This window comes from Pelobates fuscus, chromosome 1 (genome assembly GCF_036172605.1).
Source record: "Pelobates fuscus isolate aPelFus1 chromosome 1, aPelFus1.pri, whole genome shotgun sequence".
Lineage (NCBI taxonomy): Eukaryota > Metazoa > Chordata > Amphibia > Anura > Pelobatidae > Pelobates > Pelobates fuscus.
In genome coordinates this window covers 461,256,733-461,284,654 of record NC_086317.1, presented here as the reverse complement: position 1 = coordinate 461,284,654, position 27,922 = coordinate 461,256,733, and the positions used below count along the sequence as shown (strand labels likewise).

The window sequence follows — 27,922 nt, the reverse complement described above, 5'->3', positions numbered from 1 at the left end:
TTTGGAGCGGACCCTCCATATGTTCCCCCCATACCCTTCCCCTCACCCAAGATGTCAAGGGGACATTGGGCATTGGTATTGCCACCAACTACGCTTATTCACACAGGCTTATATCACATATCCCTCTATTTTGTGGCACTACGCTGTACTCTCCACCTACAACTAGTAGTAGAAGACACTTGGCGGCTCTCGCCACATTGTAGCGGCTCTCCAGGGCTTCCACACCTTCAGATCCCACACTTATTCTGGCCATCAGCCGATACCAAATCAGGCACCTGTATAGCCCTACTAGCCCTATCGCTTACTCTCAGCTTGTTACACCTCAACTTTCAGGTGTAATAATGTTTTCATTTATAATATACTTTACCATTCTATTAGTCCTAACATGTACAATGGCTTTGATGTGCACCATGCCGTTTATGCTTTATTACTTGCATTTATTATTCATAAAAAGTGCTATTTGGTCACTATGCTAACCAACTGTATTAGAATGTTGCACAATCTCTGTTTATGCTGTTGGGGCATGGCAGATTATGCTGTATTGTGCTCATGCACAAACAAAAATAAAGATTTTTTAAAAATAAATAAATAAAAAAATTACTCATTATTTGCAGACTTCTCATATATTATTTGTTTCCCTACATAGGCTACATCCAACTACCTAAATGAAAAGATTAGATATGGGATCAGGAGACTATAGTGGATATCTTGTTTGTTTTTTAATTCCGTCACATCTTATTGGTGAAACATGGGCTTATATTGGTGAATAACCATGAGTGTACAATAATGGCCTATGATATTCCTCTACATCCTCTACAAAACATGACCCATTGATAAAGTCTTTGGAGAAGATATCAAACCACATACAGAGACCCAAAACACATTTATGTATGGGATATCTCATTGTATAGTTGCACTACTGGGTAGATGCACATAGAAGCCATACTTTAGTATGCAGTAGCATCTACAATATGTACAACTGGGTATTATATTTTCCTTCCTTTTCCTCCCCCTCCCTATTAGCACTAGTACCTGTGTTGCATACAAATCTTTGTAGGTTTCCGGTTTCTGAGAAAGTGAAATGATAATCCCTGACATAAACACCATCCCTTGAACACATTTGTATGCTTCACTCATCTTGCCTGGTTTATAAATCTTTAGTAATATCCCAGGTTATCAAAGCAGCATCCCCAACCACAGTGTCTATGTAGCGTTACTTACCTTATCCGGGGGCCGGCCGCGGTCCTCTCTTCAAGCCGCGCGCGGTCCTGCGGCTGCACGAGCCGCGCGCGGCTCATCCGACTCTCCTAACAGGAAGACAGGCAGTGACCGCGAGATGCGGTCACGTGTCCCGCCTGCAGCTAAGAGCGCGCCGCGAGTCTCGGGCGCGCTCTTAAAGAGACAGTGGGAGCCTAAATTGCAAAAAGGCTCCCATTGGCTCCTGTCATGCCAATCACCCCATACACTTACCTGTTGGGGGTGTGGAAGTGACAGGAGCCAATCACATTAGTTTGAAGGCTACTTATACTCACCCTTTTCCCTTAGTTCCTTGCCCTATCGTGGTTTCTGCTACAGTTCCCTTTAGTGCTTCTTGTGTCCAGTTGTGTTTCTCCATATTTGACCTTGGTTTTGTATTCTGACTTTGTTTTCGCTTTATCCTTGTCTGTACTGTTTGCCGGCTTGCTGATTCCTGTGTACCAGACCCCGGCTAGTTCTCGTTTACGCTGTCTCTTTGTGCCCTTGACCTCGGATCGTTCCTGACTCTGTACTTCTCCTATTACGTCGAGTCCGGCCACTCTAAGGTCCGGTAGACGTATCTTTCCTCTGTGCTGTCTTCTGTTTGGCTGGATCCTGCGTGTAGGGGTATATTCTCGTTACATTACGATAGGGCCATGGACCCCGCAGATTTAGCTCAACAGATGGCGTCCCATGAGGCTAGATTTGTAGAGCAGGATCATCGTATGGATCAGATAGCTCAGGCTCTCCAGACGCTCTTAGCTAGAACCATTCCAGCAACCGCACCTAACCCTCCTACACCCCTGCTTCCTGAAGTATCCACTTTGCCTACTACTTCGGCCCATTTAACACCTCCTCCTAGGTATGGAGGGGATTCTAAGACTTGCAGAGGGTTCATTAACCAAATAGAGTTTCATTTTGAGATGTTTCCACGTTCATTTCCCACAGAGAGGTCTAAAGTTGGGTTCTTTATGCACCAACTCACCGACAAAGCACTTGAATGGGCAAACCCTATTTGGGAGGCTAATGGACCTATGGTGCATGACTTTCACAGTTTCCTTACAGCATTTCGCAGAACTTTTGACACTATGAAAAGGTCTAAGAATGCCGCAAGAGCATTAATGAGAGTTAAACAGGGTTCTAGGTCTGTGGCTGATTTCGCTATTCAGTTTCGTACCCTTGCCTCACAGGTAGACTGGACCAACAATGGGTTAACTACTGCCTTCATGGAAGGCTTATCAGACTCTATATTGGATGAGGTAGCAGCTAAAGAACTTCCTGTTGCCTTAGAGGACCTTATTGACTACCTCATCGATATAGATAATAGGATTCGTGACAGGCTCTATACCAAGAACAGGAATAGACGTTTTGTTACACCTATCCACCCCAGAGTTAATACACCGGAAAGTGTAAAAGTATCTGAAGAGGAACCCATGCAATTAGGGATTGCCAAACTCTCTGATAATGAAAAATTACATAGGAGAAGGGAGGGACTCTGCCTGTATTGTGGTAGGAGAGACCATATGGTAAGGGAGTGTCCTTTGCTCCCGGAAAACTCTCGCACCTAAGACCTTATAGGGGACTGGCCTTGGGTGTAATTTCTAAGTCTCCTACATTGCCTCCTAACCGACTGCTTCTCCCTGTTTCTTTACATATGGGGGAGAGTTGTATAGTTGATAATATATACGCCCTGGTTGACTCTGGGGCAGCTGAGAACTTTATAGACTCAGGTTTTGTAAAGAAAAACAATACTCCCATCAGGGAGAAGGAGATACCCTTGGCCGTTGAGGCCATAGATGGTAGACCATTGATATCTCCAGTTGTTACTCATGAGACTGCACCGCTACACAGGGGTTTTACACTATGAAACCATTCGGTTCCAGGTCATCACATCTCCCTCTTCACAGTTGGTGTTAGGGTATCCATGGTTACGTGCCCACAATCCCATTTTTGACTGGGAGACAGGGCAGATAAAATCATGGAGTGAAGCCTGCCATGAGTCCTGTACTATTGAAGTCACACCTATGAATTCTATTAATGTTCCTACCGTTCCTTTGTCTACGGCTATACCCTCTCAGTATTTATCTTTAAAAACTGTCTTTGATAAAAGAGAGGCTGATAAATTACCGCCTCACAGACCCTACGATTGTGCTAGTGACTTGTTGCCTGGCACTATACCTCCAAAGGGCAGGGTGTACCCCTTATCGGTTCAAGAAAACCGTGTCATGGAGGAGTATATTAAAGAATCATTAGACAAGGGATTTATTAGAAGATCCTCTTCTCCAGCTGGAGCGGGGTTCTTCTTTGTATCAAAGAAAGAAGGTGATTTAAGACCTTGCATTGATTATAGAGGTCTGAATAAAATCACCATCAAAAATGCTTACCCTATACCTTTAATAACAGAATTGTTTGACCGGCTCAAACATGCTACGGTATTCACCAAACTAGACCTTAGAGGAGCGTACAATTTAATACGTATAAAAAAGGACCACGAATGGAAGACAGCCTTCAACACTAGGTCAGGTCATTATGAGTATACCGTCATGCCATTTGGGCTTTGCAATGCCCCAGCCGTATTCCAAGAATTTATCAATGATGTCTTAAGAGACTTTATTCACTCATTTGTTATTGTGTACTTGGACGACATTTTAATATATTCTACAGACATACACACTCATCACAGACAAGTTACTACAGTTCTGAAGACCCTTCTTGCTAATGGTCTTTATTGCAAACTAGAAAAATGTCTATTCGACCAATCCGAGGTCCAGTTTTTGGGGTATTTGATTTCCGCTAAGGGTTTTCGGATGGATCCCCAGAAACTCGCTGCGGTCATAGAATGGCCTCTGCCACAAGGTCTGAAAGCCATCCAGCGTTTTCTGGGTTTCTCTAATTATTATAGACGTTTTATCAAAGGTTTTTCGTCTATCGTAGCACCTATTACTCGTATGACTAAAAAGGATGGCAATACACGTGCCTGGTCTACCGAGGCACTTCAGGCTTTTGACTTTCTTAAGACTACGTTCGCTTCTGCACCTATTTTACAGCATCCTGTCCCCTCATTGCCATATATACTTGAGGTTGATGCTTCCGATATAGGGGTAGGTGCTGTCTTATCCCAAAGAGAGTCTCCTGATAAGCCATTGCATCCTTGAGGCTTCTTTTCTAAACAAATGTCCAAAGCAGAAAGGAATTATGATGTGGGTAATCGCGAACTCCTTGCTATCATTTTAGCACTCAAAGAATGGAGACATTTGTTAGAGGGCACTAAGGATCCTATCCTCATATTTACGGATCATAAGAACCTATCCTACCTTAGCGAAGCTAAAAGATTGTCTTCCAGGCAGGCTAGGTGGTCACTGTTCTTGTCTCATTTTAATTATATAATCACCTATAGACCAGGTGATCGGAACACTAAAGCGGACACTCTGTCCAGACAGTTTGAAACTATTGACAAACAGGAGGTTGATGTTACTCCTGTCATCCCCCCAGACAGGATAATAGCTACTACTATATTGTCTATTTCCTCGTCCCTCTTGCAGGCCATACAAGCGAAACAAAGCATGGCACCTAGCGAGAGGCCTAACGATAAATTGTTCGTTGACATTCCCGAGAGAAGGGATATTCTGTCACTGTATCATGATACTAAGACTGCTGGACATCCTGGTATATCCAAAACGGTGTCAGCTGTTTCTCGGTATTTTTGGTGGGATACCTTACGCAAGGATGTCACTGATTATATAAGTGCTTGTTCTACTTGTGCATGTATGAAATCCTCTCGTAGAGTTCCTTGTGGGCTGTTGCATCCGTTACCCGTTCCCGAGAGACCTTGGTCTAATCTATCAATGGATTTTATTGTTGAATTACCCCCTTCGAATGGTAACACAGTCATCCTAATGATAGTAGATCGATTTTCCAAAATGGCTCACTTTGTGTCTCTTCGCAAGTTGCCCACTTCCAAGGAACTGGCTCTTATCTTCGCTAGAGAAGTGTTTCGGTTACATGGTATTCCCGTATCTATTGTATCCGATAGGGGTAGCCAATTTATTTCCAGGTTCTGGAAAGCCTTTTGTTCGGAAATGGGTATTTCTCTCTCATTTTCTTCCGCTTACCATCCCCAGTCTAATGGAGCTGCTGAACGTGCCAACCAGTCTCTGGAGCAGTACCTCCGTTGTTTTGTGTCTCACCATCAGGACAATTGGTCTGACCTGCTTCCTTGGGCTGAGTTTGCTCGGAATAACGCCACTCATGATTCTTCCGGCAAAAGCCCTTTTTACGGTGTCTATGGCCAGCATCCCGTTGTTCTTCCGGCTGCATTCTCCTCACAGGGCATGCCAGTTCTGGATGAGCATTTGGCTGGTTTGCGTAATACTTGGGAACAGGTTCAGCGTTCTTTGGTGGACTCTGCTGCCCGCCAGAAGGCTCAGGCTGACAAGCATCGCAGAGCGGCTCCTTCCTATGTTGTGGGGGACAGGGTTTTGCTTTCCACACGGAATATTCGCCTCCGGGTGCCTTCTATGAAATTGGCTCCCCGCTTCATTGGTCCTTATCGCATTATACATAAGGTTAATCCCGTTTCTTATGCCTTGGGTCTGCCTAAGAATCTGCGTATACCTAATGTATTTCACACCTCGTTGTTTAAGTCTTACGTACGCAACCGCTATACCCGGCATACTCCCCCTCCCCCTCCTGTCTCTGTGGAGGGTCATGAGGAGTTCGAAGTGTCTGCTGTTATTGACTCTCGTTTCCTTAGGGGTCGGCTTCAGTACTTGGTACATTGGAAGGGTTATGGGCCTGAGGAGCGCAGTTGGATTTCTGCGGATGCTGTTCATGCTCCCCGCCTTGTACGTTCTTTCCATTCCCGTTTTCCTGCCAGGTCTGGTCCTGCCCGCCCGGAGGGCGTGTCCTCAGGGGGGGTACTGTAGCGTTACTTACCTTATCCGGGGGCCGGCCGCGGTCCTCTCTTCAAGCCGCGCGCGGTCCTGCGGCTGCACGAGCTCATCCGACTCTCCTAACAGGAAGACGGGCAGTGACCGCGAGATGCGGTCACGTGTCCCGCCTGCAGCTAAGAGCGTGCCGCGAGTCTCGGGCGCGCTCTTAAAGAGACAGTGGGAGCCTAAATTGCAAAAAGGCTCCCATTGGCTCCTGTCATGCCAATCACCCCATACACTTACCTGTTGGGGTTGTGGAAGTGACAGGAGCCAATCACATTAGTTTGAAGGCTACTTATACTCACCCTTTTCCCTTAGTTCCTTGCCCTATCGTGGTTTCTGCTTCAGTTCCCTTTAGTGCTTCTTGTGTTCAGTTGTGTTTCTCCGTATTTGACCTTGGTTTTGTATTCTGACTTCGTTTTCGCTTTATCCTTGTCTGTACTGTTTGCCGGCTTGCTGATTCCTGTGTACCAGACCCCGGCTAGTTCTCGTTTATGTTGTCTCTTTGTGCCCTTGACCTCGGATCGTTCCTGACTCTGTACTTCTCCTATTACGTCGAGTCCGGCCACTCTTAGGTCCGGTAGACGTATCTCTCCTCTGTGCTGTCTTCTGTTTGGCTGGATCCTGCGTGTAGGGGTATATTCTCATTACAGTCTATTGCCTCAATAATATTACTCCAAGAGCCTTACTTGCTATTCCTCTTTATAACATGGAAGTAGATCGTGCCACTTTCTAGTGCAGACCTTCAGAACTGTGGAACCAGAAATAACCAAATCTTCCATGAGTATGAAAATATCAGAAAATGACTTTATCTCCAATCCAACAAAACCTGCGAAAGTCGCTATTGGTTTTCAGGGTTTACATATTGTTTTTTGTTAAATGTGTAACCTTTGTTTATGTGTCCCAGAACATATATGAAAACAAGAGAAATTGCAAAAGTATTCTACCTGTTAACGCACTTTCTAAATAAAATATCAAGGTCAAAGTTGTTTAGGTGTTTCCCATTCTTATGTTTGGAAAAACAGATCACTGTTCTTGCTATCTAATTTGCAACCACATAATTCTCTGTTTCGCTATGTGATTTAACATGCAGATATTAACTGTTAGTGGTTACCACTATTAACCTTATTTAATTAGGTCTTAATATATTGTGGTTTCTTTCATTATTATATTTTTTCATAATTGTTCATTGTTATTTTGAATAGCAGAGATAAAAGAGAGGGATAATCAGGGGTACAGAAATAAAAAGGGATGGGGTGGGTGTGGGGACATTCATTCAAGATACAGTCTAATGTTGAACAATTCAGGTTAGACCCTTGAAATTCAAAGGCACAGCATTAAATATATAACTGGAATTTCCTTGTTCAATTGGAATACATATCTTGTAACAAGAACAGCAGTACCAACAGTGTAAATTACATTCAGCCAGTGTAGGGGTATGCCTTAGGGTGAACTGGGAGATAAACGTATATAGAAAGGAGGAAAAATCATAGAGAAAGACAGCAATCTTACAAACGGTGGGCATTTGGGATAGAGCTGTGAGAGGCAAGACACGTCTGGCTCTGACAAAAGACATCAGTGTCAGCCTGGTGAATGCATGAAGTGGGTTGAAGTACCCTGTGGACCTCCTGGGCTGTGACACGTCTGGGCACTGACAAAAGACATCAGTGTCAGCCTGGTGAATGCATAAAGCTGGTTGAAGTACCTTGTGGACCTCCTAGCAGTTTCAGGGATTCTGTAAGAATGTACCCTACGTTAAAACCCATTCCTCAGTGAGAACCCCTCCTTAGGTTTGTGTGGGACAAGGTTACGTTACTGCAGATGCTGGTCTGGGTATGTTGTCCAGGGTGCTTGGCTCAATCATGTGTGCAGATTTGTAGTCTAACCATGGCCACCAAGTTTCCATTACTTGTGTGGACTTGGTGACCGAAGTCTGCAGACATCTTTTCATAAGTATAATATTGATGGAGCTTGGTCAGGAGTTGAAGGAGTGTGGGGTATATGGTTTGTTTCCAGGAACAGGCAATAAGATTGCGGGCAGCGAGTATTATGAGCGCCACCTTTTGTTTAGCGGCTAGTGGAGTCCTGGGTGGGAACAAAATAAATAAGCATGTGGTAATGTTGACAGGAATGTCTGGAATAGACAAGTCTCGAAATAGTGTCTTTACCCCGGACCAAAGTGGCTCGAGAACCGGGCATTCCCACTAAATGTGAGTTAGGTTGCCTATATCTGTACCACATCTCCAGCAAGTATTTTGTACTCCTGGGTTAATTTTGTTGAGATGGCTTGGGGTGAGATACCACCTGTAGATCAATTTTTTTGTGTGCCTCAATGTGTGAAAAGCAAGAGGTGAGACCTTTGAGTGCATCTAGTGCTGAACGTCATTGTGTTGTATCAAGTGTAAGAGTACTTTCGGCTGCCCATTGGGCAGAGAAGTGAAATTCCTTCTGTGGCTTAGTTTCCATTAGTTTGTTATAGCCTAGTGATAATGTCTTGGGCTTCACGGGTGCCTTTTGGCATCTATCATAGAGTAGGAAAGCATCAGTTTTATGGGTACATGGTCTGACCATGATATGAGGCCAATATTGCCCTGAGAACCTTTGACAGGGTTGAGGAGTGTATTAAAAAATTATGTATTCTGGTGTACGTGTTGTGGACGTGTGAGTGGAATTTATAATCCACCCCAAATTTGTGAGTCAGTGCGAGTGTGAATATTTTTTCTAAGAACTCTTTTTGGTTTTCGTGTGCACCATATATATTAAACAGGGTAAAAGGTACATTATTCACATAACATTGTAAGATCAAAAACCTTCCATGCCTATCGGTAATTTGTTTCACCAGAGAGAAGGAAGCATCTTAGCTAATTAAAATGGAGACACCTCTTTTTTTTTTGTTTTATAACAGGTATGATAGCTATTGGGAATTGTTTAGAATAAAAGTTAGGTTGGTGTCTTTAATTTTTTAACTGATTCTCCTTTGCATATACATTATGCATAAACTGTAACAACAATATTTTTTAACACCAACAGTTAACTTAATCTAATCTACTTCTATCTAGCTCCCTGTGTCTGAATCCCTTTTTATTATTTTTTTTTAGGGACTACTTTTCCTTATACAAAGGAGTTAAGTTGATAATGATCAGTCATTAAACCTATTTTGGTTACCAACCAGATTTACCCACAATACATCAGTGAAATTAATCTCATGGAAGGGCAAACTGCAGACATGATGGGCAGAGGAGAATAAAATGGCTGACCCCAGATATTGAGGTTCAGCATAAGGAACAAAAATATATAATAAATATAAATAAATGCACGTGACAAGGGAAGGGATATATACTCAGTGAGTTACAGGAAGCTTAACCCCTTAAGGACACATGACGTGTGTGACATGTCATGATTCCCTTTTATTCCAGAAGTTTGGTCCTTAAGGGGTTAAAGGAACACTATATTGTCAGAAATAAAAAAACAGGTATTCCACACCCTCTCTCTGGAGATTAAATGTGATTTTACTCACCTTTCCTCCCACAATGCATCAGTCTTGCCATGGCTGGCTCCACCTCATTCCACCTCATTCCACCTCCATGGCTGAGATCATCAATTTTGAATATCTATTTGGCAAAACGCTACGCTGCGCCAATCAGCATTTCCTCATACAGATGCATTGAATCAATTCATCTCTATGCTGAACATAGGTGCTGCACACTGTGCACCACTGACACAGGAAGCACCTCTAGTGGCCGTCTGAGTGATTGCCACTAGAGATGTTGCTAGGCAGCAATGTAAACACTGGGGAAAAAAGAGAGATCCACTTTAATATGTTGAGCACGGTCTACATTGCTTTATTTCGCCTATATAAATTTGTTTTAAAAGCTCAGAAGAAAGTAAATACAACTGATTTTTCACTGTTCCTCTGCAGGGAAATTTAGAGATCAATGCTACAAGTTCTTTACTCACAGTTTATGTACTTCTATAAATAAATGTTTAATTATATTGTGTTAACATCAAAACAGTAATTCACTTTATCTCAAAACATTGTAAAATAAATTGACAGCGAATATCTTGCAGGTTTGCCCAAATAAGTGTTAAGGAAGAGTTTTTAAAAGTATGTATTTTTCTAATAACAAGAAATTTTTACTTCTCTACATACTAACCATGTTTTTGCATTGATTTTATGTAAAGGGCAAAAAATCAGCAGACGGCTCAAAAACACAATTGGCAAGAATCAACTAAAAGGGAAAAAAAAAATCTGAAAAACAAATGCACTTTAGAGTAAGATAGGCCTTGATTTGATTGTTTGGATCAGTATTTAAAATTATTACAATCGGTTAGGAAAAAGTTTTCAAATGATTTATCTACAAATTTTTTTATAATCTTTAATTGTGATTTCAGTAGATAAATAACTTGGAAGGTTTTTCTAACGGATCATTTTGATCATTTGAAATGCTGATCCCAGCAAATTAAATTGAGGCCATAGCAGTGACCACTAAACAATAAGGCCACAATGTAATATTGGTGGTTAAGCTTTCCAAATGAATTAATCATTTTGAATAAACTTTTAAAATGACTTAATAGTATAAAAATATTTTTACTTTGTAACATTAACTTATTTCTTTTATATGTTGGTATATTTTTTTAGATTTGATAAAAAAAATTAAAATTTTAATTTAAAAATAATATATATTTTAAAAGTTTATTCAAAAATCTTTATTAAAAAAAATTATAGATGTCAGAATTACCTACAAAATAGAAGGGGATTTATACACTTTATCTGCACCAAATTATATCTTAAATGCACATGAATAAAATTAATTTAAAAAAAAAATAATTGGGCAACCAATGGCAGATGTGTCAAAGAAAACAACAATAAATTAAAATAAAGGAACACAAGATCCCTAATAACCAACAAAGAGTAAGTATCTGTTGCTTTCCTCTTTCATGACCTCAAGTTCAAAGGGTAAGGCGCTTAGATCTTGCACATGGACCCATTAAACCATGTCACTGAATTAAATAATTGCTGAACCTTGTATGTTCTGTTTTGTGTTAATGCATTTGTGTAAGTTTGTTAGATCATCAGAAATTGCTACATTTTTATTTTGTGACAATTTAGTTCTGTTATTGGCATGTATGCCACTTGAATAAAGCTATTGTAGATGCTCAATGAATTATAATAGGAATCACCCAAACTGGAAGTTTAGTTTCATTCTGGTTAAAGATATGTGTCTTCTTTTCATTTCCTCTACACAACATCAAAGTCTAAATTCAATCTTTGACTTACAGAATGTGTCTGAGACTGAATCGAAAAGATTTCTGAAACAAGAAGATTCAGTTCATGCCCTTTGCAGTATCTCTTGGCATATTTCAGTGGAGATGACAGACAGCATTGTCCCAAGAGTAGGACAGAGAAACTGATATATTCTCTCACTTCGCTGAATGCAGTCTGCAAGATGTGATTTTGAGACGTGTGAAAAAAAAAACCAACATGATTTATTTCTATTTTATTTTTCATTTCATGCTTTACTTTTTATTTTATTTTTTTAAGCAAGATTTATATGAACATGTACTTCTGATTTATAGCAATGTTTTATCATTAAAGTAGGATATTAAATTACAAACTATAAAACTCTCTTTAAAAAAATAAAATACATATATATTGAAAAATACTCAGAGGCTATGAAAAAGGAAATGGCAAGCACACAATGAAATCTGCTTGGAAATGTAAAGTTCTTTACAATGTAAGGTGTGGCTTTGTGAAAATTAATTTTTAGCTGTTGAAGTGGTTGGCATATCACAAAAAAATACTTAGAGGGAACATTGGTGCAAACACTTTTAGAGATGTTCAGTAAAGTGCAAATTATTGATAAATCTAAATCCAAAATGTCAAATTACGAAAAAGCTGCTCTGTTTTAAATTCAACTATTTTTGGTCTAGAATTTTGAAATTCATTATGAATTCACTTTGAACTGCAAACAATTTGCTATTTTGTGAATAATTGTAAAAGTACCTAATGGTAGTATACGAAGAATCCCTACCACTCGTTTTGGCACCGCCGAATGGGGCAGTGGATCTTTATTCTCCTCTGACGGGTCTACCAGTGAAATCACGGGCTAGTGGTGAAGGTGGGGATAACGTGAACTGTCAGATCCCACCTCTGTAGTCAACTTACTCTAAATCTCGCCCAGATCTGCACTGACATACTGAACAGAGGAACGTTCAAATTCTCTTACTCAGTCCACTCTGCCATTCTATATTCTTGATAGGTTGAGGTATAGGATTCCAGAAGGAGGTGTAAGACAGCTTAAGAAGTCACCCCCTTGTGTGTCTCTCATGCTCCTCTACAGCTCTCCTACACCTCCTTCTGGTAACCTAAACCTCAACCTACCAAGAACGTAGAATGGCAGACTAGAGAGACACACAAGGGAGTTAGAGGGACTTGTGAGTTACAAACAATTTCTATTGTGTGTGTGTCAGTTCCGCCCAGGATGCCAAATGACCAGCAACATCTCGGTTACCATGCAGACATAATCTAGAGCTTGGTCTCTTGTTTTCAAGCACCAGGCCAATAAGTGAATTGTGGGTACATGTTAAAAACTGTTTAATTTCCCAGACATATAGCAGAACAATGGACCATCTAGGGACAAAAAGACAAATTAGTACAGTTAATAAAATACACTCTTGGAGCGATCCACTAAAGTCTAACTTTTCAACTGGCTTGAAGGAAAATCGATTGGGGAAAATGTTGAAGGTCATTTCCAACTGTTTAAAGAAACTGATTTTGCATATAGATGAGAGGAAAAATGGTGCAGACATTCTATCAATTGCTTGCGCCTTTTACTCTTGATTTCCATGAGTACCCTTGTAAGACGTGGAACTGAATTAATCATGACTGTAATTAAATTAAAGTTGAGTATCTGCACAGTGAGTGATCCATTTCTAAATAGTGATATGCTAGTGTAAGCTTTCAAGTGTGTTGAAAATGCTGAGGCTAAAGCACAAAACTCAAATTACAAATGTAATGGGGGAAAATAAAACACTCCTTGAAAAGATTTTATTTTGTGCTCTATTAAAAACATTTGCATAAAGAATGCATGAATAGATTTACTAATGTTCTATGCAATGCATAATAACTACAATGTATCCTGAAGGTATGTTATAAAAAAAAAACCAGCATCATTTAAAATCTTTTTTTCTAATAGGCGTAGAAGGGCCACGACTGTGGGGCAGAGCACAACGGTAAGATCTTTGGTTTTAAATTAGTAAATAAAATATTCATGACTGCTTCAGGTTTTAAGGAAACTCAGAAAACTTCTCAAATGGCACAAGGATAAACTTTGTATCATTTAAGTAATCATAACTTGCCATTAAATAGCAAAGCTCAGCATGAAACAAAACCTAGTTAATACTAAATGTACTGATTTTCAGCGATTTAAACATTGAGAGATGCCCTGTGGGTTGTTTGAGAGGCTTATTTCGTTGTATAATCCAAACACTGTACAAGTGTGTCAAGATGTACTTAAAATAGTAACAAATCCATCCATATATTTGCCTTGTCTCGCCATCCCTCCAAGCCTATATTCATAAATCTGAGTTATAAATCTCTTGTCTTTCTAATATAAAATAGAAATGGATCCAGAAACAAGGTTCTATAGGTGCATTCTATAGATGAAAAGCTGCCACTCAAATAGGCTCACCCCAGTAAAGCCTAAGAAACAAACTTATCTCTTGTCTTTCTGTCTGCCTAACTTGTGTATAGATAAACTATTCTCGTCAGTCAATCTCTCGGTCACCTATAAAGAAAGTTAAACATGTTTGGGACAGGCACAGGGACTAAATTTCCAAAATATAACATAGGAATAGTGATGCACCGAACTGTTCGCTGGCGAATAGTTCCTGGCGAACATAGCGTGTTCGCGTTCGCCACGGCGGGCGAACACATGCGCGGTTCGATCCGCCCCCTATTCGTCATCATTGACTAAACTTTGACCCTGTGCCTCACAGTCAGCAGACACATTCCAGCCAATCAGCAGCAGACCCTCCCTTCCAGACCCTCCCACCTCCTGTACAGCATCCATTTTAGATTCATTCTGAAGCTGCATTCTTAGATAGAGGAGGGAAAGTGTAGCTGCTGCTCATTTGATAGGGAAATGTATAGCTAGGCTAGTGTAATCAGTGTCCACTACAGTCCTGAAGGACTCATCTGATCTCTGCTGTAAGGACAGCACCCCAAAAAGCTCTTTTTAGGGCTAGAACATCAGTCTGCTTTTTTTTTGTGTAATCTAATTGCAGTTGCAATTTTTTTCACTGTAATAGATTGAATAGCAGTTAGTTGTCTGCCAGCTTCTGTGTCAGGCTCACAGTGGATACTGTGCCCACTTGCCCAGTGCCACCACTCATATCTGGTGTCACAATAGCTTAAGCTTGCATTTAATTAAAAACAATATTTTATTCCACTGTAATAGATTGAATAGCAGTTAGTTGTCTGCAAGCGTCTGTGTGTCAGGCCAACAGCGTGTACTCTGCCAGTGTGCACAGTGCCACTCATATCTGGTGGCACAATAGCGTGCATTTAAAAACCCACAAACTTTTTTTCACTGTAATAGATTGAATAGCAGTTAGTTGTCTGCCAGCTTCTGTGTCAGGCTCACAGTGGATACTGTGCCAACTTGCCCAGTGACACCACTCATATCTGGTGTCACAATAGCTTAAGCTTGCATTTAATTAAAAACAATATTTTATTCCACTGTAATAGATTGAATAGCAGTTAGTTGTCTGCAAGCGTCTGTGTGTCAGGCCAACAGCGTGTACTCTGCCAGTGTGCACAGTGCCACTCATATCTGGTGGCACAATAGCGTGCATTTAAAAACCCACAAACTTTTTTTCACTGTAATATATTGAATAGCAGTTAGTTGTCTGCAAGCGTCTGGGTGTCAGGCTCACAGTGGATACTGTGCCCACTTGCCCAGTGCCACCACTCATATCTGGTGTCACAATAGCTTGCATTTAAAAACAAAAAACATTTTTCACTGTAATAGATTAATTAGCAGTTAGTTGTCTGCAAGCGTCTGTGTGTCAGGCCAACAGCGTGTACTCGGCCAGTGCACAGTGCCACTCATATCTGGTGTCACAATAGCGTGCATTTAAAAACAAAAAACTTTTTTCACTGTTATAGATTGAATAGCAGTTAGTTGTCTTCAAGCGGGTGTGTCAGGCCAACAGCGTGTACTCTGCCAACCTCTGCCAGTGCACAGTGCCACTCATATCTGGTCTCACAGTAGCTTGCACGCATAGTACCACTAATCCCAAAAAAAATGACAGGCAGAGGCAGGCCACCCTGCAGGGGCCATCGTGGTCGTGGTGCTGTGATTCCCTTTTGCCCTAGAATAATGCCCAGTTTTCAGAGGCCACGTACCCTGAACTTGAAAAGTTCTGAGCACATAGTTGACTGGCTAACACAGGACACCCAATCTTCTACAGCTTCCGCTCGGAACCTTGACGCACCATCCTCCTCCAGCTTAGCTTCGGGCACCTCTCAAGATACCACTCTCCCGCCTGCTGCCACCACCAACACTAGCACCACAGCTGCTTCACTTGGTATGTCAGAGGAGTTATTTACACATCCGTTTGAAGAAATGAGTGATGCGCAACCATTATTGCCAGAGGATGTAGATAACAGGGATATGTCTCAAGCAGGTAGCATTACACACATGGACGTACAGTGTGATGATGATTATGATGTTGTACCCGCTGCTGCTTCCTTTGCTGAGTTGTCAGATACAAGTGAAGCATTTGATAATGATGATGCGTCCATGGATGTCACGTGGGTGCCCGCTCGGCAAGAAGAAGAACGGGGCGAAAGTTCAGATGGGGAGACAGAGAGAAGGAGGAGGAAATGAGTTGGAAGCAGGGGGAGGTCATCGCAAGGAAGTAGTGGCACAGTCAGACAGCATGCATCGGCACCCGGGGTCAGCCCGACAGCACGCCAATCAATGCATGCTGTGTCCACCACCAGAATGCCGTCATTGCAGAGCTCAGCAGTGTGGAATTTTTTTTGTGTGTCTGCCTCTGACAACAGCGATGCCATTTGCAACCTGTGCCAAAAGAAACTGAGTCGTGGGAAGTCCAACACCCACCTAAGTACAACTGCTTTGCGTAGGCACATGATCGCACATCACAAACGCCTATGGGATCAACACATGAGTACAAGCAGCACACAAACTCAAAGCCACCATCCTCCTCCTGGTCCAGCATCTTCAGCCATGTCAACCACTGCTGTCCTCCTTGCCCCCTCTCAACCATCCGCCACTCCGTCTCTTGCCTTGAGCAGTTCCCGCTCATCTGCCCACAGTCAGGTGTCTGTCAAGGACATGTGTGAGTGTAAGAAGCCAATGTCAGAAAGTCTCCCCCTTGCCCAGCGTCTGACAGCTGGCTTGTCTGAACTATTAGCCCACCAGCTTTTACCATACAAGCTGGTGGAGTTTGAGGAGTTCAAAAAATTTGGGGCTATTGGGATACCGCAGTGGAAGGTACCCGGACGAAATTTCTTTGCACAAAAGGCAATCCCCAACCTGTACTCGATTGTGCAAAAGGAAGTAATGGCATGTCTGGCACACAGTGTTGGGGCAAGGGTCCATCTGACCACTGATACCTGGTCTGCAAAGCATGGTCAGGGCAGGTATATCACCTACACTGCGCATTGGGTAAACCTGCTGATGGCTGCCAAGCATGGAATGCGTGGCTCTGCAGAGCAGTTGGTGACACCGCCACGACTTGCAGGCAGGCCTGCTGCCACCTCCTCTACTCCTCCTACTCCATCCTCTTCCATAACCTCCTCGGCTGAGTCCTCTTCTGCTGCTGTGTCTTGCTCCACATCAACAGCATCCCCCCAGCTCCCCAGGTACTATTCCACATCCCGGATACAGCAGTGTCACGCCGTCTTAGGTTTGACTTGAAAGCAGAGAGTCACACCGGACAAGCACTCCTGTCCGCCCTGAATGCACAGGTGGAAAAGTGGCTGACTCCGCAGCAACTGGATATCGGCAAAGTGGTTTGTGACAACGGAACAAATTTGTTGGCGGCATTGAAGTTGGGCAAGTTGACACATGTGCCGTGCTTTGTGCATAAGTACACAGGCTTACAGGACGTCCTGAAGCAGGCCAGGAAGGTGTGTGGCCATTTCAGGCGTTCCTACACGGCCATGGCGTACTTTGCAGATATCCAGTGGCGAAACAACATGCCAGTGAGGCGCTTAATTTGCGACAGCCCGACACGTTGGAATTCAACACTCCTAATGTTCGACCGCCTGCTCCAACAAGAAAAAGCCGTTAATGAATATTTGTATGACCGGGGTGCTAGGACAGCCTCTGGGGAGCTGGGAATTTTTTTGCCACGTTACTGGACGCTCATGCGCAATGCCTGTAGGCTCATGCGCAATGCCTGTAGGCTCATGCGTCCTTTTGAGGAGGTGACAAACCTAGTCAGTCGCACCGAAGGCACTATCAGCGACATCATACCATTTGTTTTCTTCCTGGAGCGTGCCCTGCGAAGAGTACTGGATCAGGCCGTAGATGAGCGTGAAGAGGAAGAGGAAGAGTTGTGGTCACCATCACCACCAGAAACAGCCTTATCAGCATCGCTTGCTGGACCTGCGGCAACGCTGGAAGAGGATTGTGAGGAAGAGGAGTCAGAGGAGGAATGTGGCTTTGAGGAGGAGGAGGAAGACCATAACAGGCATCCCAGGGTGCTCGTTGTCACCTATCTGGTACCCGTGGTGTTGTACGTGGCTGGGGTAAGGACATACCTTAATTGAGATCACTGAGGAGGAGGAACGGGAAATGAGTAGCTCGACATCCAACCTTGTGCAAATGGGGTCTTTCATGCTGTCGTGCCTGTTGAGGGACCCTCGTATAAAAAGGCTGAAGGAGGACGACCTGTACTGGGTGTCCACGCTACTAGACCCCCGGTATAAGCAGAAAGTGGCTGAAATGTTACCAAATGACAACAAGTCGGAAAGGATGCAGCATTTGCAAAATAAATTAAAAAGTATGCTTTACACAGCGTATAAGGGTGATGTCACAGAACAACGGGAATCTAACAGGGGAAGAGGTGAAAGTAATCCTCCTCCTCCCACGACCACGCCGGCAAGGACAGGACACTTTAAAGACGTGTTGTTGACGGAGGACATGCAGAGCTTTTTAAGTCCTACACATCACCACAGCCCTTCGGGATCCACCCTCAGAGAACGACTCGACCGACAGGTAACCGACTACCTCGCCTTAACTGCAGATATCGACACTCTGAGGATCGATGAACCCCTTGACTACTGCGTGTGCAGGCTTGACCTGTGGCCTGAGCTATCCCAATTTGCAATAGAACTTCTGGCCTGCCCCGCTTCAAGTGTCCTGTCAGAAAGGACCTTCAGTGCAGCAGGAGGTATTGTCACTGAGAAGAGAAGTCGCCTAGGTCAAAAAAGTCTAGATTACCTCACCTTTATTAAGATGAATGAGGGATGGATCCCGAAGGGACTGACAGTGGGCGATACATTCAACTAAAAAAGGCCTGATGAGATGAGCTGCCTTGGGCTAAAAATGGTGACCCTATGTAGGACGAATAGGACCCTATGTAGGACGAATTCTGCTCTGTGTCTGTGTGTATCAGGGTCCCTGAGGACAGGTGTCAATCCATATCTGCCAAGTGACCCTATGTAGGGGGAACAGTCCCTATTCTGCTCTGTGTCAGTGTGTATCAGGGTCTCTGAGGACAGGTGTCAATCCATATCTGCCAAGTGACCCTATGTAGGGGGAACAGTCCCTATTCTGCTCTGTGTCAGTGTGTATCAGGGTCTCTGAGGACAGGTGTCAATCCATATGTCAAGGTGTCAATATGTCATATGTCAGGTGTCAATCCATATCCATTGTAATTTAGGAATGTTAGGTGATTTCTGCCCTTTATGGATTAAAACCAGACTCTGCATCAACTGTGTAATTGTCCATGGGAGTTTTGCCATGGATCCCCCTCCGGCATGCCACAGTCCAGGTGTTAGTCCCCTTGAAACAACTTTTCCATCACTATTGTGGCCAGAAAGAGTCCCTGTTGTTTTTAAAATTCGCCTGCCCATTGAAGTCAATGGCGGTTCGCCCGGTTCGCCCGGTTCGCCGGTTCGCAAACGTTTGCGGAAGTTCGCGTTCGCCATTCGCGAACTGAAAAATTTATGTTCACGATATCACTACATAGGAATATCATAAAAACATTTAACAACGTTACTCACTAAAGTGAGAAAATTTTTTATTCTAAGTAAATTTAAATTTGAAATACATTTTCATGTTAGTGATTAACCCGGTAGAAAAAAAATAAACAAAATACATGTTTGAATTTTGGTTGCCGTAAGGCTTTAAGAATTAATAACATTAACAAAAGCAATCCTTTTCCTGCAACGGATTACACTGCTTCGTTACCATGTTACATTAATATTTCATACATTTTACAACTTGGTATATTAATATTTAAAATGTTTATTATATCCGTATATTGTTTATACTATTTAATTTGCATGTTTGTGACATATCCAAATTTGGAAATATTGTAACAAAAATATATTCATACATTTCATAGACGTGTGAGCAATTAGCAGCTTACAAGCACAAACATTAATATTAATTATTTTAAATGGTTCACTGAGATTATTTTTGGCAGTTTTCTAACCAAAATAATATTTTTTTTTACACTACTGTATTGCAAATTGAAATTAGTTATGTGCAATAAGATTTTTCCTTTTTCATAAAATTTTATTTATTGTAACTTGATGCCCATTAGTTATATGTTCGTGACAACATGCTTTAGTATTTTATGATAAACAGCTGTGTGTAGCAACAAAATATGATTATGTAATTACCAATTTCCCTAACCTAGTTATAATTCCTAACATCTGCTGCACCTTAAATATGTTAAGAAGAGAGAGACTCAAAGCAGAAATTGCTTTTAGATGCACATCTTGGTAAATATTTCTTCAGTAGACCTTTGGCTAGAGATCCATAGCCACATAAACAAGCTATGTGGACACTAAGTAATTACTCATAGGGTGGCCCTTGGAAGACCATATATTTTATTGAATCTGGTGGCTGGTCTTTACAGTGGTGAACACACTCTACCTTGGAGACATTGTGTCCTAATTCAATTATCACTGATGATGACCATGAAGTATTAGAAGAGTTATTCCAGTGCTTCTATGATTCTGTTTTTGTTGATACAGGAATGGACACTAAATGCACTGATGGTTGTATTCTGACAGAGAGGACTAGTTTATTAAATGTGGACACCAGCTGACCTACAAACTAAACAGTAGCACAGTGAGGAGTATAAAGACGTACGGCTGGTGGCAGAGTAGTTGGCAGAAGCTTGATCAGGTTAAGGGAGATAAAAGACCTGGTATTCTTTATATCCACAACAAAAAATGGACACAGAATTACATATTTGAGAAAATGGCAAGGAACATGCAGGAATTGCATAACACCTCAATAGGAGTTGTATGTATGATTGTTGGGCAATGTTGGGTATTGGTACACAAATGTTGAAATCCCTAATGAAATGACCAGTTTTTATTGGCTATTTTAATTATATCCTACTACCTATAACTTTCATGTATTTTGCTTTTTGTACTACACAAAAAAAAACAAAAAAAAAACAACAACCAACCAACCTGTGCATTATCCCAAATCCCTATGCACGTTTAAATAACGGGGGGATTTGCTGAAAACAGGAAGGTGAGTTGTTAGTGTAGGACTCAACTAAGAGGTTTTGCCTTGACTTGGCAGGTTATAGTTTAATGGCCATTGGAGTGATACACAAAAACCTCCAGTAATTTAAAAGTGCAAAGGGATTTGGCATAGAACACAGGTTACTTTTATTTTCGTTTTTTTGCACTATGTATTTGAAGTGAAATAGAAATAGTTCTGTAACATTCTTTGCATATAAAGCCACTGTTTATTTGTTTTCATGAAATATATGTATTTTTTATATTTTTCGATTGTGGCTAAAGTAACCTTACTAATTTAGAGCTCAATTTAGAATTTTTGGATACACTTTTTTTACATTTTCAAAGTTTTTCTAACAGATTGTGATCATTTGAAAAAGCTATCCAAAAAATATTAAATGAAGGCTTTAGTCATTGAAGCATTCACTGTTTAGCAAAGACTATTTTCTCACAACCCAATTCACCTGTGCTCTGCTCCAAAAATGTAGTAGTATGCAAATGAAAGCTTACCTCATTAAAATGATTTAGCAGTATTAATGGCAGTAATTCTATGTTCCAGCGTTTTAATTAATACAGTATCACGCAAATATAGCATTTAATTGCTTTATTTTCCACTAGGTAAAAGAGCCGTAATCATAAAAATTGACTTTAATTTGCAGCGAGATGCACATGGAGAACCTGGGTCAATTTTATATCAAACGGAGCTCGAAGCTACAAATTATTAGTTATTTCTCCCTTGATTTTTTTTTTTTGTTTTTTTTTTTACAAATTCTACCGTTCCGTCAAAGGCTGCCCCGTTCTCCCTTCATATTTCTCTTTACATTTGATCAGCTTCTTAGAAAATATGATCGGGGACATTGGTTAAATTATTTTGGTCTACATATATTTCCTATATTTAATCCATGACATCAGGTGCTCATTTAATGATGTTGAACATTGGATGATAGTAATCACATAAAAACTATCTAAATTGCAATTTTGATTGTGTCTTGTGAGAATTTGGGACAGTTGTAGAACCGCCTATGATTAAAGTGTGATTTGGGTAAGGTGTTACTATAATTCTGCGATAGATCTCTTACATTTCTTGCACACATATTATTCTACACCTTCACAGGTTTAGCTGTAGACCTTCACCAAAAATGATCCTTGGCAAGAAAACCATACTACTCATAGTCCCTTTCTCTTTACTATGAGGTTGTGTTTCAGAATCAGTAACTAATAACTTTTAGGTCCCTGTGTACAACATATGATTATATATACTTACCTGGGTCATACCATATAACAAACACCTTGCCTGTAGTTTTGTAAATAAAATATAAAGTTAAGTGTGACTTTCTAGAGCTGTCAGACCATTTTTCTTGTATTGTTTCTTTTTTCTTTTCAGTTTTCAGGTCTTCTATTTGCTACATAACACTGTTTATATAGAGCCACTAGTATCTTCTACTTGCTACATCACGCTGATAGCATAAGGCCTTGAATTGTATAATTACTCTTTAGCAAGAATGGAATTTGTAGCTCATTAACAAGAACAATCATGGAATTCAAATATACTTTGCTGTTGTAAACAACGTGTATCTCTCCAGCTATTGTCACAATACTACAATAGTTGTACTTTCTAGACTTGTGCACAGAGTATTTTCAGCTGGTGTGAACAAATCAGATTCCTTTTAATTTATGCTCAAGTGCATCGATCCGTCCCTAATTTACCTATGGAGTCTCATTGCAAAAAGGTTGGTTTGTTTGGTTGTAAATGAAAAGGAATGTGTATCATTCATACCAGCTGAAAAGCATTTGTGGAAGTCTAGTACTAACTCATCTTTGATTGGGCACCAATTAGCTGTAGAACATATAGTGATACATATTAGCTACATGCAACCTTGTTCTAGACCAGGCATAGGTAAACCTTTGACACTGCAGATGTTTTGGACTACACCTCCCATGATGCTTTGCCAGCATTATAGCTGTAAGAGCATTGTGGGAGATGTAGTCCACAACATCTGAAGTGGCGAAGGTTGCCTATCCCTGTTCTAGACTGTACACTAAACTACTGAACTATTAAATATCACAGGGAACATACAGCTGGTACACAGGATGAAATTGGAAATTTGCAGAACTTACCTGTCCAGTCTCCCACTACTTTCATGTGAATTGCAAATACTCCATTTGTTTCTTTGGGACACTAAAATCCAGATGGAATAAGATTAGAAAGTTACAGAGATTTAGTTTCAGAAAAAATGTCAAACAATTACGGCAAATTAAATTATTGCATCGTTTTTAATATTCTTGTATTTATTAAAGAGGTGGAATTTTGAAATGCACTACAGGTAAAGGTTGGAAACAATGCAGATGACTGATGCATGCTGTCTTATTTAAAGAGACACTATAGTCACCTGAACAACTTTAGCTTAATGAAGCAGTTTTGGTGTATAGAACATGCCCCTGCAGCCTCACTGCTCAATCCTCTGCCATTTAGGAGTTAAATCCCTTTGTTTATGAACCCTAGTCACACCTCCCTGCATGTGACGTGCACAGCCTTCCATAAACACTTCCTGTAAAGGGAGCCCTATTTAGGCTTTCTTTATTGCAAGTTCTGTTTAATTAAGATTTTCTTATCCCCTGCTATGTTAATAGCTTGCTAGACCCTGCAAGAGCCTCCTGTATGTGATTAAAGTTCAATTTAGAGATTGAGATACAATTATTTAAGGTAAATTACATCTGTTTGAAAGTGAAACCAGTTTTTTTTCATGCAGGCTCTGGCAATCATAGCCAGGGGGAGGTGTAGCTAGGGCTGCAGAAACAGAAACAAAGTGATTTAACTCCTAAATGACAGTGAATTGAGCAGTGAAATTGCAGGGGAATGATCTATACACTAAAACTGCTTTATTTAGCTAAAGTAATTTAGGTGACTATAGTGTTCCTTTAATTAATGAATTAATTGTCCACGATCCTGCACCTGCATTTGTGATGTACGTGCCACGATGCTCCTTCAGCCAAGTTTACATAAATATCCACGAGATCCTTTAAGAATTTCAGCATGTGCCTTTCTTCGTGGATATATATATAAATGCCAGAGACACACCTGGCTACTACAATAAATCAACCGCTTAATATGCTTTATCTGAGAAATGTTCCGGAAAAATGTAATAACTTAAACTATAGAAATGATTGTTTTTCAACATTTGCTGCATGAAAATATTTGAAACATCTCATGTGAAATGCTTTGGTTTATTTAAGCTTGTTGTCAGGGCTTGCGTGGCCACTAGGTGGATCACGCAGCTGCCTAGGGTGCCCTGGCCCTAGAGATGCAATGCCTGGAGATGCACATTGCTCCCCTACTGCCGGTCTCTTTATGTAGTGTGGCTGAACGGGGACTGCATTAGAGAAGCTTGTTTCGCTCTACCTGGCCGGTCTGCCAGGAAGTGCTTTGAGCTACCCTCTTGCCGGTCAACCGGGCATTTCCCTCTGGCAGTGCGCCCTAAGGCCCAGTAATGTGCACTATTTTCCTGTGTTTATCGATTCGTTGCATGCTGGGCCATAGTTAATCCTGACAGGGATAACCCTATTTTATGGTTAGGGATAGTGTACAGCAAGCATAGGTTTAGAAGTAGTGTTGGTATGGGGGAAGTTTAACATTAACTACCAAACATGAATTTAGATCCTTGACATAGGAGTTGTTTAACAATCATGATTTATTTGTGGACAATTGTCTCTGTCCTAAAGTGGTTAAGCAAACAAGCACATTCTACATTTTAATAACAAAACATACAATGCTTTTTAACGACAGTCTGATTGTTAAAATAAGCAACCTAGTTATTTAAATTCCCTCTATGATCAAGGAAAACTGAAAAAAAAAATCACTGGAACATTTCTGACAAGGTCTCTCTGTGCTTAACTGCATTACAAACTACATGAGGCCTTTTAAACCTATTTAATATACTATACATTTTAACATGCACATGATTACACAGAGGAACCCGTTTTCACCTTGGGGAAACAATAGCACGCAGACAATTACTCCAGTGTGTATATTTAAACTAAGCAAATAATCATTATTAGTGATATTACTAATACAGTAAACACACAAAATGAAAAGATAGAATTAGGTGACAGATAACACCAATGTGGCCCAAATCTTCTGATCAGTTTTGTACATGGGTAAAAAAAAATACGAAATACTTGACCTTGTCTTTGGTCCAAATGTAGGTGACTAATCTTTGGGGACATCTTCATCACGTTTGTGGATGCTGTGTATTACTATTTTTACTTTTTTTTTTTTTAATTCTATATTTTTGTGAGCACATGTTTAACAGACAATCTTTCAATAACCCAACAGCACTGGCAAGACAGTTAATTGGGCAATGCAGATTAGTTACAATGCATTTTTTTTTTCATTCTTTATTTTTATTTTGTAATGCAGATCAGCAGATCAGTACATACATGAGTTTCAATATGTTTCCAGCGGTACATTTCCGAACATTGTCAGGGTTATATCATTTATATCATTTATTGTCTGGGTAGCTGCACTTCTTCCAGTATAGAGGTAAAAATACATGAGACCATGATATATGGACCCCAAGGCTTTATAAAGCGAGAGGCGTGAGCGTCTGGGTACTATCACGTATTCACCGGGGTATAATGTCACAATAGGAGTATTCTATGTCCTGTGATTTTACCGTACATTTTTTCATGAAATAATAGCTAAGGATGCATTTATTAGCTAGTAATACATTTATTTTGTGAGCAGCTACTTTTATACTTGTTCTTGGGTCCAAATGCACCCTGTGATTATCCCCAGGAGCCCAACACATTTATGGGCTCCTATTGTTTTACCATCTAGCACTTTGGTAAGGATGTAATTGCTTATCAGCCCATTGGGGATAGAGGCATTTGTGACTATCTTGTAGGAAGTATTTCATTAACATTGGGAGTTCAAGGATCCCTAAAAAAGTCCACACTTGGAAAAACCAGCAAATCGTTCTGAACTTTCAGTTTTGGCACAGCTTGTGGTAATCCTCAGAAACACACACTTTTCTATATTATTATTTTATTATTTATATAGCGCCAACAAATTCCGTAGCGCTGTACTATGGGTGGGCTAACAGACACACACAGGAACAGAGGAATTGAGGGCCCTGCTCAATGAGCTTACATGCTAGAGGGAATGGGGTATAGTGACACAAAGGGTATAAGTAGGGGTAAAGAAATAGGTTGCTAGAAATGTATTCACTGAGAATTTAGGTTATTTTTGACAGTTGTAGGAGAGGAGTCATTGGGAGGAGGGGGGAGGGGGGAAATGAAAACCCGCTAACAGTTTAAATGATGTGCTTTACTGAAGTGTGTTTTCAAAGATTTTTTTGAAGTAATGGAGACTGGGTGAAAGTCTAATGGAGAAGGGAAGGGAGTTCAACAGAAAAGGTGCAGCCCTGGAGAAGTCTTGGAGGCGAGCATCAGAGGTGGGAGTACGGACAGAGGATAGACGTAGGTCTTCAGCAGAGCGCAGGGGCCTCAGTGGGACATATTTGTGTATTAGGGAGGATAGGTAGGTTGGAGCAGCATTATGTAGGGACTTGTAAGCAGGGACGTATTAGCCGCAAGGTAAACAAGGCATATGCCTTGGGCGTCACTTTCCAGGGGGTGGCAAAAAAAGCCCCTCCCCCCCCAAATGCCCAGGCTAATGTCTTGTTAGCCTGGCGGCTAACTAACATTCCAGGTGGGCGGGCGGCGCAAAACCAGGATACACCACTGCTTGTAAGCAAGCATCAGAATCTTAAATTGAGTCCTATATCTAACTGGAAGCCAATGTAGGGACTGACAGAGTGGGGAGGTGGGAGGTGCGGCCAGACAGGAAAATGAGCCTCGCAGCTGCGTTCATTATAGATTGCAGCAGTGCAATCTGGGAGCAGGTAAGGCCACTGAGAAGGGGATTGCAGTAGTCAAGGCAAGAAAGAACAACTGCATGGACCAGTACCTAAGTCGCTATTTCACAACACACATTTTTCTTTATATTTCAATTTTGAATCTCCACTAAAGTTTTTATTGTAATGCCTGTTTACTATAAATAAAAGAAAAGGAGAATATAAGTTGAGGATAACGGCATTAAACAACACCTGGATTTGTATATATTATAACAAGGAAACATTTTTGTTTTTAACAAGGAAAGAGTATGGAAGAAAACGTCCACTCTTACTTATTTTTATGATGGTTGTGATTCCTTTGTCACAATTTAGTGGATTTGCCTCCAGTGAACACAAGCATGCATTTAATTATGCATTTTTTCACTGGTTGTATATATAATAACATCTTGCAAACACTGCAGCCTTTGCAAGCCCTCCCCTTCTGTGACTGTCCAATCACAGACTTCCTATTGCAGCTCAATGAGAAGTCTTTGCAGGGCAGGTCATTTGGGCAATTGCTGCCTCTTGAGTTTAGCTCCACTGAGCTAAAAAAAAAACAGAAAACCAGAAAGCCGGGAGTTAGAAGGGGAGGGCTTGCAAAGACTGCAAACAAGGGAACAGCAGGTTTTTTAGTGAGAAAATCTATAATTAAATGCATCTAAGCTTTTATGTGGGGGAATATGGAGTGGAGTGGCCCTTTAACTGAAACATACCCCCATGCCATGACCATCTGCTTTGTATTAGCAGTGTGGGTGTGCTACCTGGATTTCCTCACTGATATGAAATCCTGGGGAACCTAATTTTGGTCTCTTTTCACCCCCCTTCCCAATTTGTGCTGAAAAACAGGAAAGGAATTTTAAACACGCCAATCTTTGCTCTTTTTTTTTATTATTATTTACTTTTGTTTAATGACTTCATTTATTATGTATGAATCCTAAGTCAACTGATAACCACATAAGTGGTCACTTGAAATTGCTAAATTTAATCTTGAATTAACAATTTTATTTCTGCCAGTTGGATTTTATTTTTTCCAAGTCTAGCATAGTCTGTCTTTCTAAGAGTAATTTTTTTTTTTTTTTTTACCTTCTTGTGCATTGTGAGTAATACAAGACAGA

At 41.0% G+C, this 27,922-nt stretch overlaps 1 protein-coding gene across 1 annotated transcript in view; it reads right to left on the bottom strand.

Annotated features, from left to right (window-relative positions):
• The window catches only part of NOX4 (NADPH oxidase 4), a 236,127-nt gene that overhangs the window by 77,893 nt on the left and 130,312 nt on the right, over positions 1-27,922 (bottom strand). Inside the window, exon 12 of the mRNA XM_063444952.1 lies at positions 23,032-23,092. Within this exon, the coding sequence (XP_063301022.1) occupies positions 23,032-23,092 (61 nt within the window). The remainder of the gene's footprint in view (positions 1-23,031; positions 23,093-27,922) is intronic.